This window comes from Mesoplodon densirostris, chromosome 4, assembly GCF_025265405.1.
Source record: "Mesoplodon densirostris isolate mMesDen1 chromosome 4, mMesDen1 primary haplotype, whole genome shotgun sequence".
Classification (NCBI taxonomy): domain Eukaryota; kingdom Metazoa; phylum Chordata; class Mammalia; order Artiodactyla; family Ziphiidae; genus Mesoplodon; species Mesoplodon densirostris.
In genome coordinates, this window is record NC_082664.1 from 180,103,630 (window position 1) to 180,127,660 (window position 24,031).

At 41.5% G+C, this 24,031-nt stretch overlaps 1 protein-coding gene across 1 annotated transcript in view; it reads left to right on the plus strand.

Annotated features, from left to right (window-relative positions):
- The first annotated feature begins 4,202 nt into the window (after positions 1 to 4,202).
- Positions 4,203 to 24,031, plus strand: part of MRC1 (mannose receptor C-type 1) — a 93,328-nt gene continuing 73,499 nt past the window's right edge. The window contains exons 1-4 of the mRNA XM_060096158.1: positions 4,203 to 4,236; positions 14,008 to 14,409; positions 18,252 to 18,425; positions 22,595 to 22,759. Coding sequence (XP_059952141.1) covers positions 4,203 to 4,236; positions 14,008 to 14,409; positions 18,252 to 18,425; positions 22,595 to 22,759 — 775 coding nt within the window. The remainder of the gene's footprint in view (positions 4,237 to 14,007; positions 14,410 to 18,251; positions 18,426 to 22,594; positions 22,760 to 24,031) is intronic.

The following is a 24,031-nucleotide window of genomic DNA, read 5'->3' on the forward strand; positions in this document are numbered from 1 at the left end:
CCCAGAAAACTGTCCTTTTGCTTAGGGCCTGCCCTCTCTACCATGTTCCGCTGGGATTTGTCTGCCGAGGGTCCCCCGATTCAGTGGCTTCCCAGAGGAAACCTGACTTTTCCAGGCCAGGTAGTGGCCTCCAGCTTGCCCTCCCCCGGCCCCATCCTCCGAGGAGGGCCAGGAGGTCCAGAGCTGTTTCACTTCCCACTGCCCTGCAGGCCGGCCCGGCTGCTCCTTGCTCACCGGCCCCCTCTCGCCTCCCCCCTCTTCCTCATCGCTGTCCCCCCACGTGTCCCTCTCTCCCCTTCCCCTGTGTCTGCTCTTCTGAGAAGTTAGCTTACAAAGCAAAGTTGTAACTTTGAATTCCTGTTTTTCCAACCGCCCTCATGTGACAGGATATCTCCGTATTGGAGGTTTTCCCTAATTTCAGAAACCCTTTAAAAGTGGGCCCTCCCTCCAAGCGTCTTTTCAGCCGGTTGTTCCGAGAGGGAGGGAGGGGCAGGGCGAGCCGGCGCCCTCACTGTCTTGGTTCTCCCGGCTCTCTCCTCTCTCCATCCCTGCAAGAAGAGGATCAAGCCTGGGCCATGAAGCTGTCCGCGCTCCTGGCTTTCCTCTCTCTCGTTCCGGTTGCCGTGCAGCTCCTGGGTAAGTGGGCTCTGACCTGGAAGCTTTCTGACTTGGGGCGTGGGGTACCCCCTCCCCTCTGGGTCAGGCTTGAGGGATTTCTTCCACACCTGCGGGGAAGAGAAAACAGGGCTTCCGCACCACCAGCTCTGCGGCAAACCTCCACCTGGTCCCCAGGCCTGGAAGTGGGGCACCCGGAGAAGGCGGCCGCTTGGCAGGTCAGAGGGGCTGCCTGACCTGAGCGCCACGGAGCCCCGTCTTCCTCTTACCTCTTCTCTCATCTGCCATCGCCTCTTCCCCGCTTTATTCTTAGAGCGATTTCCTCAGTGGTTGGCCGACTCTAGTTTTCAGTTTCTATCTAACCCCCAACCAACAACTTCTGAGTGTTTTTGGCCAAAAGGGAGGAGGTACTGGTGTCTGTCTTCATGGTAGGTCTAAGGATGGGTCGCAGGTCGTCCCCCCGCCCAAAGGTTCCATGGGAGTTTTAGAACTCATCTTTTTTTCTGTGAATGAGCCATTAAATTTTTTCTTAATTGGATTATAGTTGATTTACACTGTTGTGTTAGTTTCAGGTGTACAGCAAAGTGAATCAGTTATACGTATACGTCTATCCAAGCGTTTTTAGATTCTTTTCCCACACAGGCCATTACGGAGTACTGAGGAGCGTTCCCTGTGCTATCCAGTAGGTCCTTGTTAGTTATCTGTCCTATATACAGCAGTGTGCTTGTGTCAGTCCCAGGCTTCCAATTTATCCATTCCCCCCCTTTACCCCCTGGTAACCATACTTTTGTTTTCAACATCTGTGACTCTGTTTCTGCTTTGTAGGTAAGTTCATTTGTACCCTGTTTTTAGATTCCATATATAAGCGATGTCATTTGATACGTGTCTTTCTCTGACTTACTTCTCTCAGTAGTGAATGAACAGTCTGATCTAGCTTTTACTGCCAGAGGGTTCGTGCTTATCTATGTTCCACGTTGATCCTTATCTCTGTTCTAAGTTGTTCAGACTGATTTATTCCTGTCCACCCTCACCCTTTTTTTTTTTTTTTTTCTCCTGGAGACTGTTGATTACTCGTGAGGCATAGATTCAGAGCTTTTCAGAAGCCCAAAGACATTACGGAGTCTCTCTCTTCTATTTCTTCAGTCTCAACCTGCTTTACCCTTGGAATGAGAGTGCCTGTAGGCATTTTTATTTCCAGGTCTCTTTTGATGTGAGATGGACGGGGTTTCAACTTTGAAATGCTGGCTCCCCGATCTCCCTTCATTCCTCTCAAATCAGCAGACGCCGCTGTCTGCGCCCAGCCTGTGCGAAAGGGCGCTCCATGCCCTGTTGAGTTGGAGGCGGGTGTGAGTAGGGGCCACGGAGGAGACGGAAACCCCCCACCACCAGGAAGCCTCCCAGGGAGAGTGTTCCATCACAGAAAGCGTTAACGCACCATGAGCCCGAAGTAGTGGGGATTATAAAAACACAAGCAAAGGCAGTATGGTTTGCACCTGCCCCCTGCCAGGAAGCTGCTTAATTTCTTTGTGCTTTAATTTTTCTGTGTGTAAAGTAAGAAGCATTGTATTACTTGCCTCATCGGTTGTTGCAATGATTCAATGAGTTGAACTATGTAAAATATTTAGAACATAATATGACCCAGAGTAGTTGCGTCCTAAGTGTCAGCTGTCAATAGTGGTGACTTCTTTTTTTTCCCATGATAGCAATCAGTTGTTCAATACAAGCAGTAGAGTTAGCATTTAAAGGAGAAGTTTCCCAAAAAACAATGCCGAGGAAAGAGTCCTGGAGCCTGAGGACACATTTTACCTGAGTCCTGGCTACCGAGTGCATCCCTCAGAGAGTGAGGAGGAGTGTGACAGGAAGGCAGGCGAGCTCCACATCACCCCAGTCTTCATCTTGAAAAACTGTCTTGTGCAAGAGGATTAATATATTCTTTGTGACTCCAAAGGTTAAAGCTAAGAGCAGTGAAAATCTTCTAACAGTTGCACTGTCTCAAATAGAATGTTCTGCTTAGGGGTAAGTTCTCTGTCACTAAAGGTCTTCAGACAGACACTGGATGAGACCTGGACCCTAACCCAGCACTGTCCAATAGGTACATCGTCAGCCACATTATGCAGCCACCTTTAAAAAAGTAAAAAGAGGGCTTCCCTGGTGGCGCAGTGGTTGAGAGTCCGCCTGCCGATGCAGGGGACACGGGTTCGTGCCCCGGTCCGGGAAGATCCCACATGCCGTGGAGCAGCTGGGCCCGTGAGCCATGGCCGCTGAACCTGCGTGTCCGGAGCCTGTGCTCCGCAATGGGAGAGGCCACAACAGTGAGAGGCCCGCGTACCGCAAAAAAAAAAAAAAAAAAAAAAAAGTAAAAAGAAACATTGATTTTATGAATATGTTTTATTTAACCCAATGTATCTAAAATATTATTAGTCGACATTCATCAGTATAAAACTTACTGGGATATTTTTACATTCATTTTTTAAAATTAAAATTTCAATATCCAATGTGCATCTTATACTTACAGGACATCTCAATTCAGACTGGCTTCATTTCAAGTGTACAATACACCCTTGGGGCTAATAGCTACCATACTGGGCAGCACAGATACCACAGATACAGCCCCTAAATTTCTTTTTATTCTTCTTCTTCTTCTTTTTTTTTTAGCCACACTGTGTGGCTTGTGGGATCTTAGTTCCCAGACCAGGGATTGAACCAGGGCCCTCGGCAGTGAGAGTACAGAGTCCTAACCACTGGACCGCCAGGGAATTCCCTAAGTTTCTTTAAACTTGCTCTTAATGCTTTGGGGGCAAAAAGTCTTTCTCACTTTGCTTAGGCAGTTTTCCCTCCTGGAGATGCAGGATGCCTTGCTCTGATGAATGTCTTCCTCTTCATAGACACAACTATGGGAGAAGCAGGAGGGTGCTGAAGGATCTTTACTTAAAGAATAAAAGCAAAACAAAAACAAAAACATGTATAAGGGAGCTTTTTCCAGAAAATTTTTTATTAACTTGAGAGCCTTTAATTCTTATTTGACCTTTTCTTGGCCCAAGTGGCACATGAACAGAGGCGTCTGGATAAAAGCAGAGCGCCTAGTTAGTTAGCAGTAGAATAAGGAATATACAAACTCTCCGTACCCCCTCCCCTGGACTCCCTTCCCATTTATATAACCCACAAAAAAGATCTCCCTGCTTCCTGTGGTTTCTTTCCAACCCAGAACCCTTTCTCCCACTTCCCTGAGAACATCCCGCATCATCAACACCACGAGACCCCTTGTTGTACCTGGACGGGGCCGGGTGGCCAAGCATAGCAGAGGGAGAGTGACTTCTTGCTCTTGCCCTGCTATCTCTTTAGCAGGAAGAACTGCATTCAGTGCCAACGTCTAGACCTCAGTGGGGATATAATTGTGGTAGAGATACAATGAGAGTTGCTCAGGCACAGAGGTTTAGCTCGAAATTGGGACGGTTTGGCTCACAGGCAGTGCAGTGGCGGTAAACTTAACAGTTGGTTCTCAGAAGAGAAAAAGCACTGACTTGTGGCCTGGAGTGATTTCCACGGTGTGAGACTCCCACCATGGTGGATTTTAAACTACCAGCGTGATGCCACTGGAAGCAGAGTTGGGAAGAGGTATCAGTAAGAGGCTCTCACTGGCCCGTGAGGGTGAAAAAAACCAAAAACAAACAGAGTGACTGTGACCTCTAGCACACTGCTGTGCTGCATCCAACCTCCTCGTTTATGGGTAAGAAAACTGAGGTCCTGACAGGTTGAGTGATCTTTCCAGGGTCTCACTGGTTAGTGGCACAACCTGCTGAATGCTCAGGACTGCTGACTCCCAGGGCAGTGTTCTTTCTATTAAACAGAAGCAATGTGTTTTTGCTCAACAAATGGTTGGTTTAATACCAATCTTGGACGTCTTCAAGGAACAGTTGCCCACTGCCTATTCCCTTACTAGTTTTCATTTTTCATAAAATTTTCCTTATAATATTTCTACTTTTCTTCTTGTCTTTCTTCCTTCCTTTCTTTTTCTTTCTCTCTTTCCTTCTTTCTTTCTTTCTCTCTTTCTCCCTTTCTTTCTTTCTTTCCTTCCTTTTCTTTATTCCTAGTCTCTCATCTCTTCCTTCATACGTATGACTTGTTTTGGATACCAGATTTAAGACATACTTTCTGACATTGTTGACCAAAACCAAGTTTTCATCATCTTTCTTTCTTCAATTGCTCTTATAGTTGTCTATTTTTCATGTTGTTGTCCCAGATGACCTCTGATTTTTCTATAATTCAGAGATGAAGATCTGTGGGTGTAGGATATTCCAGATATAGGTAAGAAGACAATTGCTTTGTTGAGTGACATTTCAGTGCCTTCTGAGGGTGTTGGACCTAATTTCTGGGTAGGAAGAGCCACCACTGGTTAAACGTGAGCTTTAAAGAATCAAATACGCTTGAAATAAGTCAGAAAGAGAAAGACAAATACCATATGATATCACTTATATGTGGAATCTAAAATGTGACACAAATGAACATATCTATGAAACACAAACAGACTCACAGGCATAGAGAACAGACTTGTGGTGGCCAAGGGGGAGGGGGTGGGGGAGGGATGGAGTGGGAGTTTGGGATGAGCAGATGCAAACTAGTTAGTATATAGAGAATGGATAAACAGCAAGGTCCTACTGTAGAGCACAGGGAACTATATTCAATATCCTGGGATAAACCATCATGGAAAAGAATATGAAAAAGAATGTATATATATGTATAACTGAATCACTGTGTGCAGCAGAAATTAGCACAAGATTTTAAATCAACTAGACTTCAATAAGTTTAAAAAAAAGAAAATACAGAAGGTAACCTGTCCAAAAAAAGAAGAATCAAATACACTCAACCTCAGTTAAGACAAAGACCCTTGTCTTCAAAGGGACCTGGAGATTACAGTGATGACACTGACCCCGAAACCTGGTCTGAGACTGAATCTTGAGCAGCTAAGGGAGAACCAGGAGATCACGCATCACAAGGGGAGTTGCACAGGAAAGTAGCTTCTGAAGTGCTTTGTTATCTGCATGGCAGAGAGAGGGAAACTGACGTCGACGTGAGAATGGCAGTGTCCTCTCGCCTCTTGGTGACCATCAAGCACTGTTGAATGGAAATACCATATGGTTACATTGGTCCATAGAGGGAACTAGTGAAAAGCAGGTAGAATAAAAGTGAAAGTAGAAGGAGATAGGAAGGCAAGTGCCCTTTCAAAAAGAATGAAAACTGACAGAGAAGTAAGCACTGTTGGACAGATTCTTCTAATTACAGACCAAGTTAAGGACACAGAGCCCTTTCAGATCTTTAATCACTTTAAGTAATTGCTTTCAGATCCTTAATCAGATCCTTAAAACAACCCAGTGAGATGGGTTGGGTGGGTGTTACAATCCACATTTTACTACACGAGGAAACTGAGGCTTGGAAGTCAGCTAGCCATTAAGGACCAGAGCTAATTCTTGACCATGGTCTTCTGGCTCTGAGGCTAAGAAGTGTAGATGTAATTTACCAGCTGGAGTGTGTCCATCAGGAAAGACATAAACGTGCTTCAAAACAACAGTATGTCAAAGAAGGACTTAGTCCCTCTCTTTGTATCAATTGTTTAGACTTTTCACTTGGAGATGGGAAGGAGGACACTAACATTTGAAGGTTTACTCTCTGCAAAATGATATGCTGGGTGCTTTGCTTACATTATCTCATTTAGAAAGTTCAGAGCACCTCTATCAGAGAGCATCATTATACTCATTTTACAGATCAGGAGTTGAGACTAGAATGATTAACTAAGGCAACACAGCTAGTGAACGGTGGAACCAGCATTTGCCTGCAAGTTTGCTGACCTGGAAGAATATACCTCTCTCCACCACATCACCTGGAAACTCTGGGGGTCTCCATTGTCTCTGTCCTTCTCTTTGGGCTGCTGCAAAGGTTCTCTGTTTCTCCGGTTTCATCCTGTTCTGGACCGTTTCACATTGCCTTTAAGACTGATTTTCCCAAGTTAGTGATAAGAATACACTTACATGTATCAAGCAATTTCTGTGTCAGGAACTGTTCTCAGCACTTTTTTTAGATGATCTCATTTAATTCTCACAACAACTAGCAGGTCCTGTGCTTTCCTCCTCATTCTTTGGGGTGGGGGGAAAGGCAGCACAGAGTAGTTTAGAAACTTGACCAAGGTCACACAGCCAGTGAGCAGTACAGCTCTGATTATGTCAAATCAGGTGAACATGATACATAAAGATTAATTAGTGTGGTTGAGTGGAAGAAGAAAAAGCTGTGTAGTGTCAACGTCTTACCTACAGGTTTTGTTTGTTTGTCTTGAAATTGGGGGAGAGGCTGGCATTCTGAGGTTGAGGATATAGGGGAGAAAGGGAAGGATAGTGAGTAGAGCCTCAGGAGGGGATGGAATCCAGGACACAGGTAAAGGGATCAGTAGGCTGAGGGAGAGCTACTGAGATGGGAGTGAACAAACCCAGGGAGGGTGTAGATATTCCTGTCTTTAGGAGGGGAGGCAGGAAGTTGGCAGAGTTCCTTATCCCAGCCTCTATTCTTTCCTTGAGGTCACAACCCATATTGGATTCATACTTGGACCTCCCCCAGATAGCCAAATGCAGGGACTTAAATTAGTAGGTTCTCTGGAGATTTGATGAATGAATGAAGGATTGAAGTGGTAAATAAAATCATTCTCAATTTTTCCTTTATCCTTTCGTTCAACATCGCTAAACCTAATAGTGTGATCCTTAGTTTTTTCCCCTGCCCCCAGCACTTGTTGTAGTTTTTTTTTTTGCATATACTAGGTGCGTAATAAATATTTATTTTTAACTTATAAACATTATAAATTTATAAAAATAAATATTTATTTATTAACTTAATTTCAGTTCTTTGGAGACACATCTGTGGGTGTACATTCACTTATAGGGGCTAATGGATAGATTCTTAGTTTGGATGGCTCAAGGTGGTGACCTCTGACAATGATTTGAGTGAAGTAGTTTATTTGGGAGCCAGTCCTGGGAAAGACTAGCTGAAGGGTGCAGACGTGAGACCAGAATAAAGGCCGCTGGTCCATGGTGGGTCCAGGAGCCAGTGACCCCTGTGGACAGCTGTAGCTCAGCCTTGCTAGGTGCCCTGGGTGACAATGTAGGATGTGCACCTCAGAATCATCCTGCCCACGGTGCAAAGATTGGGGCTGTTTATTCGTCTATAGCCATTGGTCACTGGCAAAGGGCTACTCCTAGGAGGTGTTCGTTCTCTGACCCTACTGGTCTTCGCAGTGTATAAAGTGTTCTCTGATGGCCAGAAGATGCCCCCCGGCCCAGAGATGTGGTGATGCCACTGGGGCCCGGGGCTGGTGCTCACTAAAATGGCAAAAGGCAGGAAGAAATGGTTCTGGTAGCATCTGCTACAGAATACCCACTTATTTTCCTCTTATCCAGTTTCTCTGTCTTCCAGAAGTTATTAGCTTTTATGCTTTCATGTCAGCATTTTATGTATTGATGGTGGGGAAAGCCTAAAAATATATAAGGAAGTACAGCATATAATAGTTATATCTCTTACTTGTCACCTTTAGTAACGTAACTTTCTTTGCCAGTAAGTTTGGAAACTTAATGACTTGCTCAATGTTATTATTTTAAAATGGTTAAAATGTGCTTAAAAGAAAATTTGGGGCTTCCCTGGTGGCGCAGTGGTTGAGAGTCCGCCTTCCGATGCAGGGGACACGGGTTCGTGCCCTGGTCTGGGAAGATCCCACATGCCACGGAGCGGCTGGGCCCGTGAGCCATGGCCGCTGAGCCTGTGCGTCGGAGCCTGTGCTCCGCAGCGGGAGAGGCCACAACAGTGAGAGGCCTGCGTACTGCAAAAAAACCAAAAAAAAAAAACCATAAAAGAAAATTTGTACCTGTGATATTGGATATCTAGGTTTCAGCCATTTTTAACCTGAGGCATTGTGTGGAAACTTCTTGCTTCTTTCCTAAATGTATTTTGACCTTTGATATTTCTCCCCTTGAAGTGTGGGCTCCTTGTGGCAGGGAATTTGTGTCTGGTTTGTCTTTGCATTGTCACTAGCATGGTGCCTGGCACCTATCTGTTGAAAAATAAATGTGAGGTTAGTAAGATTGAGTTAAGATGGATGACGGGTCTCTTCAATTCTGTAAATACATTTCTGATGTGTAAGTATCATCTGTTATCATTTGTTCAGCTTTGCAATATTTCTGTTACAAAAACATAATTAGTATAGAAAACAAAAATTGAATGTTTATCCAAATGAAACATTGGTCTGGTTAATAGTGACAAAAATGCCACAAGCTGTCTTTTGGTCAAGGTCTTGAATCACTTTCAGAGGAAGAAGTATGACATTTTAACTCAGAGACATTGCACAGAGACAGTGATAAAAACAAAACTTACATGTTGACTAGTTGAGGAGAAGAATAATGTATGAATGCAGGATCATAAAGCGATGATTTTACATTTCCTTCTATTGTCTAGCAAAGGCAATATCAAACTTGCACTGCTTCCTAATGTCAAAGATAAATAAAGGAAGCAAGAAGAGATAAGTTTGTATTGAAATAGAAGCTTTTCATTTCCAAGTACCCTTTTAAAAAAATATTTATTTATTTATTTATTTATTTGGTTGCTTCGGGCTCCTTAGTTGTGCCTCTCCAGCTCCTTAGTTGCGGCACCAGGGAAGTCCCCAAGTACTCCTTTTATAAGTATAAACATTTATAAATCACTCTTTGGTAAAAATAAAATTTCAAGGGAAAAAGTCTTATGAAATAGACCCATCGTCATTAATCAGCTATTAAATAAAAGAATGTAACTGGGTTTACAGTCAGGAGATGCTTCAGATTTAATAACTATTCTTTTATTCATTCAACTAATATTTGTTGAGGAACCATTATGCTCCAAAAAGAGAGAATACAGTACTGGATTGGAAAGATAAGTCTTTCTACTCAGCGAATTTACATTCCAGTAGGGGCACAGACAAAACACAAGTAAACAAATTTTTTAAAATATATATTTTAAGATGGTTATGAATAGTATATAGAAAATAAATGAGTAAAATTTGGATTGTTAGCTCACTAAGGATTTGGCACTTGAGTTGGAACCTTAATGAGTATTTCAAGAAGAGGGAACTTGAAATACAAAGTCTCTACGTTGAAAATGATCTTAAAGTTCTTGAGGAGCAGAAAGGCTTTGTGGCTGGAAGGTGGTGAGTGAGAACAAGGGTGGGAGGAGGTGAGAGCAGCGGGTCAGCAGGGCTGGATCGAGCCCCATCTAGTAAGCTGTGACATGGAGACTGGAGGGGTTTTTTCCCACGTGTGGAGTGGTCCTCTTGAAGGGTTTAAATTTGGGAAGAGATATGGTAAAAAGCAAAATCTCTTCCAACCTAGAAAACCTCTCCCTGAAAGTAGAAGAAAAAGAAAATAATTTTATTATTGAATAACTATTCAAGCCGACTGTGATATGCACCATCGACCTGCTAAAGAGATTGCAAAACAGAGAGAAATCTGACTCCTTTATATGGCTAAGTAGAAACATTCCATGACATTAGGTAGGGTTTACAATTTGGAGTCAGGTGACATGTTAAGCCCATCTCAACCAGGAAACTGGGAGATCAGGCGTTATCTCTGATGATTCCAGTTTCAAAGTGAGGAAGAGCAGAGGAAGAACATGGTGACTTAGTCTGGGGTGTGGCAGTGGAGATGAAGCGAAGAGAATGGATTAGGGTATTTGTATTAGTCAAGTTTCTCTGGAGAAACAGAACCAGTAGGGTGTGTGTATGAGTGTGTGTGTGTGTGTGTGTGTGTGTGTGTGTGTGTGTATCTCTGTGTGTGTCTCTCTCTCTACCTATCATGTATCTATCTACCTATTATCTATCTATCTATCTATCTATCATCTATCTGTCTAGCTATCATCTATCTGTCATCTATCTATCAATATCTTTTCGGAGAGATTTATTTTAAGGAATTGCCTCTTTATTTTAAGGAATTGCCTCGTGCAGTGGTGGAGGCTGGCAGGCTGGTAACTCAAGAAAGAGTTGATACTGCAGTTCAGGTCCAAAGACAATCTAGAGATAGAATTTCCTCTTCTTGAGGGGACCTCAGTCTGTTTTCTCTGATGGCCTTCAACTGATTGGATGAGGCCCACCTACAGTATGGACTGTAATCTGCTTTACTAAAAGTCTACTGCTTTAAATGTTAACTTTATCTAGAACACGAACACAAAACAAAAAACCTCCCAAAACAACCTTCACAGCAATATCCAGACTGGTATTTGACCAAATATTTGCATTCCATGTCCTAGCCAATTAGACACATAAAAGGAACCATCATGGTATGTGTTGGGTAGAGCCAACAGATTCTACTTTTGCCCTAGAAAGTGCAGGAAAGATGGAAATCTAGAAGACTCCTAGGTTGTTGGCTTATGGATCTAGGTGGATGATGGTGCCCTTAATGAAAAAGAGAATATTGTATGTTTGCTCATTAAATACCCTCATATTTAGAGTGAAATTAAGATGGAACTACAGACAAAAATTAAGTACATGAAATAAAAGTCAGGTAAGTATACAAACTCTGAAAGAGGAACACTATTCATGCAATATGACTTCCAAGCCCCTTACCTTAAATGGTTGGTTACCAACTGGTTGGTTGACTGAATTTAGACAGTTACTAAGTGTTGGCCACTCAACAGTAAAATCAAATGGCTGAAGTAGGAGGTGGAAGAGAGATTTATTGTTGGGATGGTACTGAGAAAAACTGTGAAATGTGGAAGGTAAGTCTAGATAGGAAAAGAACAGGTGGAATAGCCAACACAAATGAAATGTAAAGGGCAATATAGCTGAGTCTACAGATATCTATGGTAACATTTTCAGAGTTTAGTACCTTTTTAGATTAGCAGATTTACATTTGTGTATGGTAAATTATCCTATAACTGTTTCTAAAGAACATTTTATCTTCTTATTTCCTGGGTTTTACTATGAACAAAACAAATATTATTAACATTTTAATTTTATTGCCAACGCACAGAGTTACTCATTTTGCCTCACAAAGATCAAGCTTGGGAAGGCCTTCAGTTAGATGGGAGGAGACTGGATCGACACTGCATGTTCTGTTGACAGGCATCAATTCCAAAGATGCCAGCAGAAGCAGATGTTCTGAATTCAGGCTCTAGTGAGTCCCGATTCCAAGAAATCAAACCAGCAGACATGAGGAACCCAGCCAAGGAATCTAGGCAGAGGTTCAAAGTAGCACTGAATTAGGAACCCAGGCAAGACAGAGGCAAGAGGTCTCTAACAAGTGTAGACAAGAGCAGATAGAGCCAGAGAACATAATCTTTTGAGGCAAAGATCCATTATGACCTTGAAGTTGATAGTCCAAGACTGATCTCCGAGTGTAAGTGGAGCCAACCCCACGGGGTGCTGAGGACAGTAGATAGAATTTGGCTTGTGGAAGCAAAGGCCTCTCTTTTTTTTTTTTTTTTTCTTTTTGCGGTATGTGGGCCTCTCACTGTTGTGGCCTCTCCCGTTGCGGAGCACAGGCTCCGGATGCGCAGGCCCAGCGGCCATGGCTCACGGCCCAGCCGCTCCGCGGCATATGGGATCCTCCCAGACCGGGGCACGAACCCGTATCCCCTGCATCGGCAGGCGGACTCTCAACCACTGCGCCACCAGGGAGGCCCCAAAGGCCTCTCTTAGTGGCACTATGATTACTTTAATAATTTCACTGGGATGACCTGATTGAAATAGGGATTAGCAGATGCAAACTATTGTATATAGGATGGATAAACAACAAGGTCCTACTGGATAGCACAGGGAACTATATTCAATATCCTGGGATAAACCATAATGGAAAAGAATATGAAAAAGAATGTATATATATGTATAACTGAGTCACTTTGCTGTACAGCAAAAGGTAGCACAACATTGTGAATCAATTTATACTTCCATAAAATCAATTTAAAAAAATAAATTGAAATTAAAATCAAGTGTAAAAAAAATACCAGGCTCATTCAGCCAGACACTCAAACATCTGTAATACCATACCAGCTCATTTTGAAAGAACCTCTTAAGTAGAAAGAATTTAGTTAAACTTCACAAAAAGCGTTTAATTTATATTTGTGCTACAAAAATAGTCAGTTCCTTTCATTTGTCTGTTGAACAATAGACAAAAAAGAAAAAACTTTACATGATGAAACATGAAATCAATTTTGATTTAAAGGACAAAAATATGCTTACCAGACCTTTTTATTCTTTTTCTCTTTTTGTCAAGAGGAAGTTGAGTTTTGCTAGCTAGCAGCTATGTACTATAAGCATAAACTATCTATACATACTTATTTAAAGTACCAGCCCCAAATTACAAGTATAAAAAAAACTTTTTATAAAGTTACTCTCATAAATACTACCTTAAATGATATAAAACCTACATTTATTCAACCTTTACTGCAAACTTCACAAATTATAACACTATCAAATGCATTTTTGTATCTTTTTGTTATGCAAAGTTTAGGTTGAATATGCCAGTGAAACGAAAGACACTAGATGTCCAAGTTACCTATTGTTGGATGGGAAAGAAAACAAAAAAACTTCTCTAGTTGCCCAGACCTCTGGGCTTCCCAGAAGACACTTAGCTCAAAAATTTGCTGGACATTAAATGAATGTAAAATTTCCTAAAATAAAATTGTTTTTTTTGTTTGTTTGTTTGTTTTTTTGCGGTACACGGGCCTCTCACTGTTGTGGCCTCTCCCATTGTGGAGCACAGGCTCCGGACGCGCAGGCTCAGCGGCCATGGCTCACGGGCCCAGCCGCTCCGCGGCATGTGGGATCTTTCTGGACTGGGGCACGAACCCGTGTCCCCTGCATCGGCAGGCGGACTCTCAACCACTGTGCCACCAGGGAAGCCCAAAATTGTTTTTTTTAATATGAAAAACCTTACTAATGTTATAGTTAGAATCACTGGGTATAGGTTTCATCTATCTCAAAAAGGGTAGGGAGAGTCGGACTTCAAAATTCTATTCCAGGATACACAAGTGTTTAATTTTATAGCTTATTGTATTCATCCCCAAATTTGCTTTTCTCAGATGAGTATTATTTCTTCCTCTGTTTGTTTGTATGCATTTAAGGCATTTAAGTCTTTTCATAAGGTTCCTTGTCTGAACTAGGACATCTTGAAGATTTCCAGCCACATGCTCCCAAGAGGCCCCTCAACCCGGTCTCTCCAGCTTCAGGGACCCACGGAGGGAGCAGAGCTGGCCCAGGCTGAGTCAATTTCAACCCTTTTCCTGTGATCACAGGTCTTTCAGGAAATGGAAACATTGAGAACTTTTGACCTAAAATATTGTCTTTGTCCTATGTATCCACTTAGGCATCCTTTCTTTCTTTCTTTCTTTTTTTAACAGACACTAGGCAATTTTTAATATACAATGAAGATCACAAGCGCTGCGTGGAAGCATTAACTCCCAGTGCAGTTCAGACTGCAGTTTGCAACCAAGACAGCGAAGCTCAGAAATTCCGATGGGTGTCTGAATCGCAGATCATGAGTGTTGCCTTTAAGTTATGCTTAGGGGTGCCATCAAAAACTGACTGGGTTCCTGTCACTCTGTATGCCTGTGACTCCAGGAGTGAATTTCAGAAATGGGAGTGCAAAAACGACACGCTTTGGGGAATCAAGGGAGAAGATTTATTTTTTAACTATGGCAATAGACAAGAAAAGAACATCATGCTTTACAAGGGATCAGGTTTATGGAGCAGATGGAAAGTTTATGGAACCACAGATGATTTATGCTCTAGAGGTTATGAAGGTAAGAAGCTTGGAATTTTTTTTTTTCCTTTCTGTCAAGTCTTTCTCATCCTCTTAGTTGGAAACTAATTCAAGGAAATAAGCATATCCTTGTTTAGTCTGTACTAGAAGTATTAATTGATTACTTTTGTGTTTGGAACTGTTCTGTGTTCTGTGAATGAGGAAATGTGGTACAAAGTCCTAAATGATACTTTAACTATTTGTAATTAATGGGAAGACATTTCTTGTAACTTTTGCTAAGATTTTTTTTTAACAGTGGGTTACCGTTTTTAGAAATTACTTTTCACTGTAGTCTTTGACCCAGTGTCTTCCATTTTACATTGTATGATTGTCGTGATAAAAGAGTTTAACGAAATGTTTCTTTTCCTTTGTTTACATTACCTCTGAACAAATGATCCGTGGAACAACATTCTTTACCAATTCAGACTGTGTAAAATGAAATCTTGACAATTTTGGTTTCTAAATGTTTCTAATTTATTTGTTACCTTATGGGTATTTAGAGACATTATGAAATAATCAGCAAATTAGAAAAGCTAAGGAAGCAGCTTATAAACTAACCTTCAGCATCTTTAGTCTGCTGTTTTAGAAAGTGGTAGCACCTGTGGGGCAGGAAATAATTGTATATGTAGTTGGTTCCTTCAGCTCGTGAAGGTTAAATAAAATCAGAGTATCTAGTCTTCTCTCATCTTGGTGACTAGTGACTGCACAGAAAAAAGATAAACAACAAAAAAGAACTTGAAGCCCTTTACAAAGGCTTCTTGAGTCAGATGATGTTGTAACCACTTTCCAGGTTTGGACACTTGATTTCTGTGAAGTGTTATCTAGAACGACCTCAAGGTCAGAGAAAGAGCCTGCCTCTTGGGGCAAGAGATTAAGCTGTTTGCAAAATTACTATGTTACTGAGGCTGCAAAGGTTGGTTGAACTTAGCTTACGGCAGGTACACAGATCATCGGAGTTCAGCTCTTTTCAAGGTGATGATTTGACAGCTTTCCATTTTCCTTCTATGTTCTATAAAGAGAAGAAGAGAATAGGAACTGAAGAAGAGTGAGGAGAAGGGCTCAGAAAGAAGTTATCCCAAGGCTTTTATTGAACATAATGTAGGTTTAGAAATTACCTAAGAGGCAACCTAAGCAGCACAGCATTTCAGGCGAAACTTGTCGGAAAATTATAGGGCAGGACAAGAGTGAATCAAACTTGACTGAGTCAAATTCCACAGGTGGGACAATAGTTCTGATTGAGGAATCCAACACAAGGAAGTTTGGTGCTAAGAGATCAGAATTCTCATTTTATTTTAAAAGACATCGCTGAAGTTCTGTAGTCCTCTCTCCACCCCCTGCCCCTACTTTCTGGTCTTCTGTTTGCTTTGAGAAAAATATGCATAGGATTTAGGATAGTGGTTCTCAAACTTTAATATGCTTAATAATCATCTGGAGACCTTGTTAAAAATACAGATCCCGGGCCTCCCTGGTGGCGCAAGTGGTTGAGAGTCCGCCTGCCGATGCAGGGGATACGGGTTCGTGCCCCGGTCTGGGAGGATCCCATATGCCGCGGAGCGGCTGGGCCCGTGAGCCATGGCCGCTGAGCCTGCGCGTCTGGAGCCTGCGCGTCCGGAGCCTGTGCTCCGCAACGGGGGAGGCCACAACAGTGAGAGGCCCGCATACCGCAAAAAAAAAAAAAAAAAAAAAAAAAAAAAAAAAAAAAAAAAAAAATACAGATCCCAAGGTTCCCCCTCACCTAGATTCTAAATTAGCATATTGGGGGAAGGGCCTAGGGATCTACTGAATTATTTTTATCAATACTGTGTGGTTGGATGCAGATGGTCCATTGACCACACTTTGCATACTCCCTAAGTCTCTCCCAATACTTAAGATATTCCTGCTAGAAGATCTAGCCCTTCAGAGTGATCTTGCAATCGATTCATTGGAATATGCATTAGAAGTAAAGACAATACAGAGAGGATGTATGCAGAGTCTTTGTCTCTCTAAAGAAAACTTGGGGAAGAAAACTACCTGAGGCCAAGGATTTAATTTTGAGTGATCGACTCAGATTTTGTAGACTTGGACGGATCTGAGGATTGTCTGGAAGTGTGGCCCACAAGAGGAAGAGTCAATTGAGTGCAGTGACATGATTTGTTAGTCAAGTTGGCCTCCTCAGTGCTTTGTTTAATAAATCAAGTTAGTCCTTAAAAAGCCATTTCTGATTGACATCTGTAAACTGAGTACTGAGAATTCCTTGGCTAGCTGAAAGAACAGTACCACTAGCCCTAGGTGGTCTTATCACGTTTTCTTCATATGAAGGAACAATGGTGTAATTATTACAAATCCAGCATGTTCTTTATACAATCTGTGATTCGGAAAACTAGTCCTGTAACTTAGTGCAACAAAAGCTAGAGTCACATTTTAAAGTTACTAACAGCTAGGCAATTGGCAAAAGAGTCATTTTGAGGGAACTGAGAATAAACCTAGCTTTTAAGGTGGACAAAATAAGTACGAGCAAAGGAAAAGGAAAGGAAGTGAGTAGCTTATTTTTGTTGTGCTCTTTACATATGTTAGATGCTGTGCTATGTGTTTTACAAATATTATATTATCTTAATGACTTTCAAGATGTCTTTAAAGAGATTTTTAAAGTCATAGAATCTATGAAACTTAAGTAGGAAAAGAGTATTCCTACCTAGAAAAAATTCTGAATATAAACTTGTCACAAGAGACTGAATATTTCAATATAGAGGATTATTATCTCCCAAAGAGGCATCCCTACAAAGGTGGACTGAACATACTGGAGCATTTAGCTACTTGAGTAGTTTGGTTGTCAATGGAGATATGAGCTTCCTTTTGACTTAAGCCAAACCGTGATCCATAACGATTCTATTTTTTTTTTAATTAATGTATTTATTTGGGCTCCGTTGGGTCTTCATTGCTGCATGCGGGCTTTCTCTAGTTGCGTCGAGCAGGGGCTGCTCTCGCCTGTTGCGGTGCACAGGCTTCTCATTGTGGTGGCTTCCCTTGTTGCGGAGCACAGGCTCTAGGCGCGAGGGCTTCAGTAGTTGTGGCTTGCAGGCTCAGTAGTTGTGGCTCATGGGCTTAGTTGCTCCATGGCATGTGGGATCTTCCCAGACCAGTGCTCGAACCCATGTCTCCTGAATTGGCACGCGGATTCTTAACCATTGCACCACCAGGGAAGTCCACAATTCTATATTTGTTTCAACTTTCCTTTCTAGGTGAACCTAGAGCTTCACATTTTGATCTGTTTGGACTCATTTTTTTAAAAAAGACCAATACTGATTATAGATAGTATCTAAGGGTTTTAAGTGATTTCTTTCCATGATGTGAATTAGAGGTTTATGCTAAAGTTCCTACCCTTTCTCGTAGCCATTGTTGAGGGACTCAAGTGGAGTCTGGCTGGACAGGAGTGGTTGGAGGGGATTGAAGTTTTGACTGTGTGTTTGGGTTACACAGCTGTAAGGTTATTTTTCAGTCTACAGATTTAGTAATTCTCTGATTCCAGCCAAGGGGAAGGATGGCCTTTTCTCTATTTGGAGGAAATGCAGAAGTCAAAGTTGTTGTCAATAGAGCTGACTGCTTTTGGCTCATGAGAGCAAAGAGGACAATCTTACGGCAAAAGACAGCAGGATAGAAGTGGTGCTAGAGTTTTTCCTGAGGACACATGTATCCAGCAAAAGACAGGAGTTGCAAGAGAAGGGAAATACAAAGGAATTCCCTGTGTTAGTGTAAGAGCTGTGATCAGAAACATAAGACCGATCCTTGCAGTAACCTTCTGATTGGAAAGTCATCGTTCAGGAGATTTACATCCATTCTAAGTACAAGTCAATGTGTCTCTTCTAGCCATGTACACACTCCTGGGCAATGCCAATGGGGCAACCTGTGCATTTCCATTCAAGTTTGAAAACAAGTGGTATGCGGATTGCACAACTGCTGGGCGGTCCGACGGATGGCTCTGGTGTGGAACCACTACAGACTACGACATGGATAAGCTATTTGGATATTGTCCATTGAAATGTAAGTAACTTTATCATCAAGACAATTTTGGCACGTTTAGTATGGCAACCTAGTGATAAGACTTTGTGTTTATCGAGAACATTTCTTCCTCCAAGTGATTTCTCATTTCCTATCTCATCATACCCCACCACAGCCCTCTACAGGTGTCATTGTCCCCATTTTATAATGGAGGGAGTGATCCATATTGGCTAAAGACAAGAACACAGATCTTCTGACCCTCAGCCCTAGGCTGCCTCAAATGACCCCTTTATTTACGCTAACTCCTACTTCTCCTCAAATTCCACTGTTACTGTCAGTTATTTTCTAAGACTTCAGGGCAAATTATACTGTATATGATGCAATATATACTTAATGCCACAGGTGGGCATCCCATTTTCCCATCTCCCCAATGATTTACCTTTATTAACCTATAGATCAAAAACAGAATTTAAGCAATGCCACAGCATTGGTTTTGATGGAGAGAGAGAGAGAGAGAGAGATGGGAGTGGCTCCTGAATTTTGTGTCAATGTAATGAAAAGGGTTCCTCACTGTGAAAATGATAGCAATGCTACTTTTCTTAAATTAAGTTTAAGAAGAGTATTATTTAATTTAACATAGCTTCAATGGAAGTGAGTTATGTCTATGCTTGAAGGGGTTTTAAAATGAAAATGTAAGTCTTATTGCAATGATGCAAAATAAGTGGCATTGCGTTGTATTGAAGTGAGGGGGCCATAAAAATTCTTGGTGTCCTTTCCATGCTCAAGAATTTATAAGGAAGCAGGCCAGCAGGTTTCGGGTGGGGTGGAGGAGGGCATTCGTGTTGGAAGGCAGGGATTGGGCTGAAGAAAACAGAGGAGGAAGCGTTCTTGGCTTCCCTCTCCCCATCACCCCACACCCTCCTCCTGCTGCCAGCATCTGCCTTCCTTTTCTTCCCCCTGAACTTTTTACCCCCAACCTCTTGCTACTTCAGACTCTGTGGATCAGAGCTCCTGTTTTCTGCTGTCCTGCCAAGGGGCGGGCACTGGGTCAGAGCCTCAGGTACAGCCTGGGCTGATTGTGAGACCACCCGCATTGCAATAGTGCTGCGTACCCCACTAAACTTTCAGGATCACACATCCACATACCATCACGGTATTCCAAGCGTTATTGTAAAAAACAGTCCAATTTACAAACATATCTTAGTTTGTCAAGTTAAAGACAGAATTCCAAGAATTGTGCTTATTTATCTCTTTTGATTTTTAATCCCTAAATGTCTTACTAAAAATTAATTTGATTTCTCAACCCCATAGATTATTGTACTTCCCCTCTGGGTCCAGTCCCTCGGTTCTGGTTGAATACCCAGAAAAACTCAGTCTTCCTGTGTTCATGGTGGAACCGCTCTCCCATTCTTGGGGGAGGTAAATGCATTTCTGTTTTATAACAACTTTTAAAGGTTTGATTCCCGTGAAAGGTTGACTGATATCTGATCTCTATATTAGAAGGCTTTTTGTCTGAAAACAAAACTGAACTTTTTCCTCATAAGATAAAGCAAGACTTGTTTTTCAGTGATTGAGGAGCATCTTCCTCTGGACTTTGTAGTAATGGTATTTTCTAAATCCATTATCATGGAGTGTCTTGGGGCTACAGATCTCATGGGTCCAGCTATAACATCCTGCACTTACATGGTGTTGACAGGGACGTTGTTGGCTGCATGTATGATTTAATGAATCATTAAATGGAGGACAAATGGCCAGCCACTAATCATAAAAAAAAACAACACCTTTGCTAGACATGTGTTTTAGGGATCAACTGGGTAGGCTCTAGAATAAGCTTTTAGGCTCATTGGTTCCAATTTATGTCTTCCAAAGCAAATTATATATTTGGCCTAGTTAATTGCAAAAGTAAAATAACTGGACATTTAAAACACCTTTGATTTCAATATGCATTACAATTTTAAAGCACATTTTATACATTCCATGCCTTTCTTGAAGGGCTTTGCAGTTTCCCAAACTCCTTCCTTGTCCTTTGCTTTGTGTTTTTTTTTTTCAAAAGAACATTTTATTTTATGTTAGCCTTAAGCTAGCAGATTCAATACAGGAAGATGAGGTCCCAGCTATTGACCTAGTGACACTTAGTATATGCTCTTCATTGTCCTCTGTAGTGTTTATTGTAATGTTTTCCTTCTATTTAGACATTTATTTTCAAGTATCAGGAGAACAGGAAAAGGAAAAGACTCCTTTCTCTCAATTCCCCATAGCTTGCAATTTTAGCTTTCAGCATGAGTTGTGCTGGTTTACTGTGGGAATTTGAACAGTTTGGGGAGATGTAGAGTCAGCAAACCTATGCATGCATTGAGAAATAGGTCTTAATTCCTTGATTTAAAATGCAAACTATACTTTCTTTACATGAAGAGAAGCGTAAACTTGCATTTCTTTCTTTGGTCATTTGTGGCCCTTTCCTTCATTTCTGGATGAGAAAATCATCCCCGCCTTCTTTGTTATCTCACACTTTCTACCACACTACAAGCAAAACCTCCAAATTTCTAAAAATATTTATTTAAAATAGTTCCGTCTTCAAATAAACCTCAAACCAGTCTCATTTGAGTGATCTCACTTACAGGGCGAAGAATCCATTTGCACATTAAACTAGTAAGCCCTCAGACTGTGGTAATTTAAATTTAACATTATTAATTCAAATGTATTTTTTATGTGAATATATAATAATTTTATAGTTAAAACATCTTAGAAATGTCTATGGTGTTGCCCAAATGAAATGTTGAGATATTTTTCTTCCTCTTTGGTGTTTCATGAACCACAAATTTCATATCATAGTGTGTGGTAAGTATATGAAAAAGATCACTTCCTTGTCAGATACAAAGAATCACAATTACATGCATATATAAAGTGTGGGCTATATGTGTATATATAATGTTGGCTGTATGCATATATATGGTGTAGACTCTATACACACGGACAACTGTCCAGTTTGTTAGCAAGTTGAATACTCCTCAGAAAATTTGAGAGTTTACGTAATCTTTTCCTTATAAATAAATGAAAGGATTATGACTTCACCTGACTTGTAAGTAGAATTTTACATTATTAAAAAGACAAAAGAGAAGTTTTTATATCACGAAGCACACAAAAATATTTCATCTGTTGACTCATTTCTCAAACATCTTATGTGTAAAATGCAATCAATAATATTTATCCATCTATATTATTGGCCTTTCATAGACTATAGCCACGTTTATAGAGTATATTGGGAATCATAAAATAGCAAAGGAAAAAATAAGGTAAAATTTTAAAAATTAAAAAAAAAATTTAAATTAAAAAGTGTTTTATTCTGAGGGAAGAAAAGCTAACAATCAGCTATTGCCAGGAGCTACCTATGTTTAATACGTGCTAGAGATAAGAACATGAGACTCCAGAGGTGGTTAACAATTTAACTAAGGTTGACTCACCAGTGAGTGACAGAGTCTGGAGGCAGGTCCTGGTCAGTCTGTCTGTGGAATCTATAACCTTCCCCTCTAATGCCTGTGTCTTTTTTTTTTTTTTTTTTCCTTTTTGCGTTATGTGGGCCTCTCACTGTTGTGGCCTCTCCCGTTGCGGAGCACAGGCTCCGGATGCGCAGGCCCAGCGGCCATGGCTCACGGGCCCAGCCGCTCCGCAGCATATGGGATCCTCCCAGACCGGGGCACGAACCCGTATCCCCTGCATCGGCAGGCGGACTCTCAACCACTGCGCCACCAGGGAGGCCCATGCCTGTGTCTTTGGTCTAAAAAGACCAAACTAGAATGTGCAGGTGAAATATCCATTGCTGAGAGAAGACATATTTATTTTCTCTTCTCCCTTTATTATTGTTTTTCTAGATTAAGGAAGTTGGGCTGGCATCTCTATTCTTAGTCTGTTATTTGCCTCACTTCCCAACTCATCTGATCTCAAATGTCCTAATGGAAAAATAGAGATGGTGAGTCCCTGTCTTTCTGGAGGCACATGAAGGAGATGGAATGCAGTCGATCTTTGAAAACTCCCCCTCTTCATTTCAGGAGTAAAGAAAATCTCATAGTCACTTTAAAACTGATTAAAAGAAAGAAAAAAAGGAAAAGATAATGCTTTAGGCAATAATGCTATGAAGATTGTTTAAAAAATATTGTTCACTGAAAATTCTTTCCATGCATAATGTAGTCAATTCCTTTTGACTTCTTTTACAGTTGAGGGCAGTGAAAGCTTATGGAATAAAGATCCGTTGACCAGCATTTCCTACCAGATAAATTCCAAATCTGCTTTAACTTGGCACCAGGCGAGGAAGAGCTGCCTGCAACAGAATGCTGAACTCTTGAGCATCACAGAGATACATGAGCAGACATACCTGACAGGTAAAGATGTGAAAAGAAAACAAAGTTGTGAAATCATGATTATTTTATTTCCGTATAGTTTAACTTAAAAGCATACGACACAAATAATTCTAGACATCATGATAGAGTCAGTCCTAAACAGATGGTGCAGAGAGTTTGACAAATGTGCACCCTGAAAAAGACACCTGGGATGGCGAATAGGTTTCATCTCATGAGCCAACTTTCTTCTCTCAGTTGTGTCAGTGTCTAGAACTTGTGCTGAGAATGATTTGGAGGATTAATTTGGGCTCAGAGTAGAAGATGCTACAATCAATTAGCGATGCCGTTCTTGGATACAAGACACGGGTGCCATACCGGTCAAATATTCTAGGTCTAGCTTGAAGTCAGTGGTTTTCCATTAGCATGGGAGAATTTAACATGATAAACTGAAGAGCTGCCACCACAAACAGGGACAAGTGAAGAGCTGTCCTTTTGCCTCCTGTCTTTCAAATTCCCAGACTCTAATGATTTTCAGGTCTTACTGATACTCTTTCTACAATGTTTGTTTTTTTAGCATTTGTTCTTGTGAGGTTGTGAAGATGAAAAGAGCTAATGTTTGCTTGAGATGAGAGGGTCTGTTTTAGCTTCTGCAATCCACACTTGAGGAACGGAGAGATCAGGACCAGAAACAAGTGTGGGAGAAAGAGCATCCTCAATCCCCTGCTCTAATCCCCTCCCTCCCGTGCACCCTGACCCTGCTTACTAGCTAAAAGTCTCTCGGATCCAGTGACCGCCACGTTCAAGAACTCTTAGTGGCTTCTGATTTCCTATCCAATAATTAACAGCACACCTTTGCCTGACATTCAAGGGCTGTCCCCTGTCCACTGACTGCTGTTCCCCTTTGTGCATTTCGCAGTCTTGACAAAAGAAGACTTTTGGGTTCCTCACCTATGTCTCATACTTTCTCACCTCCACGCCTGTCCCCATGGCATTTCTTGTACCTGGAATTCCCCACATTTTATACAGTTGAAATGCAGTCTTCTCTATTTCCATCTGCCTTTCTTTTATTTGTTTACCACTTTTACAGTGGTTACTTACATATGTCCCACTTACCCTGCAAGACTATAAATACATTCATTTTTTATACATTCATTCATTCAACAAGATGGTTGGTTTCTCTGTGTGAGGCGTTGTGCTAGCTCCTGGGGACACAGCAGTGACCAAAGCCTGCCCTGTCCTGTCCACCTGGAGCTTAAAGTCCAATGGGGAAAACACATAGACAAGAAAACAAGCAAATAAATACAAATTATAGTT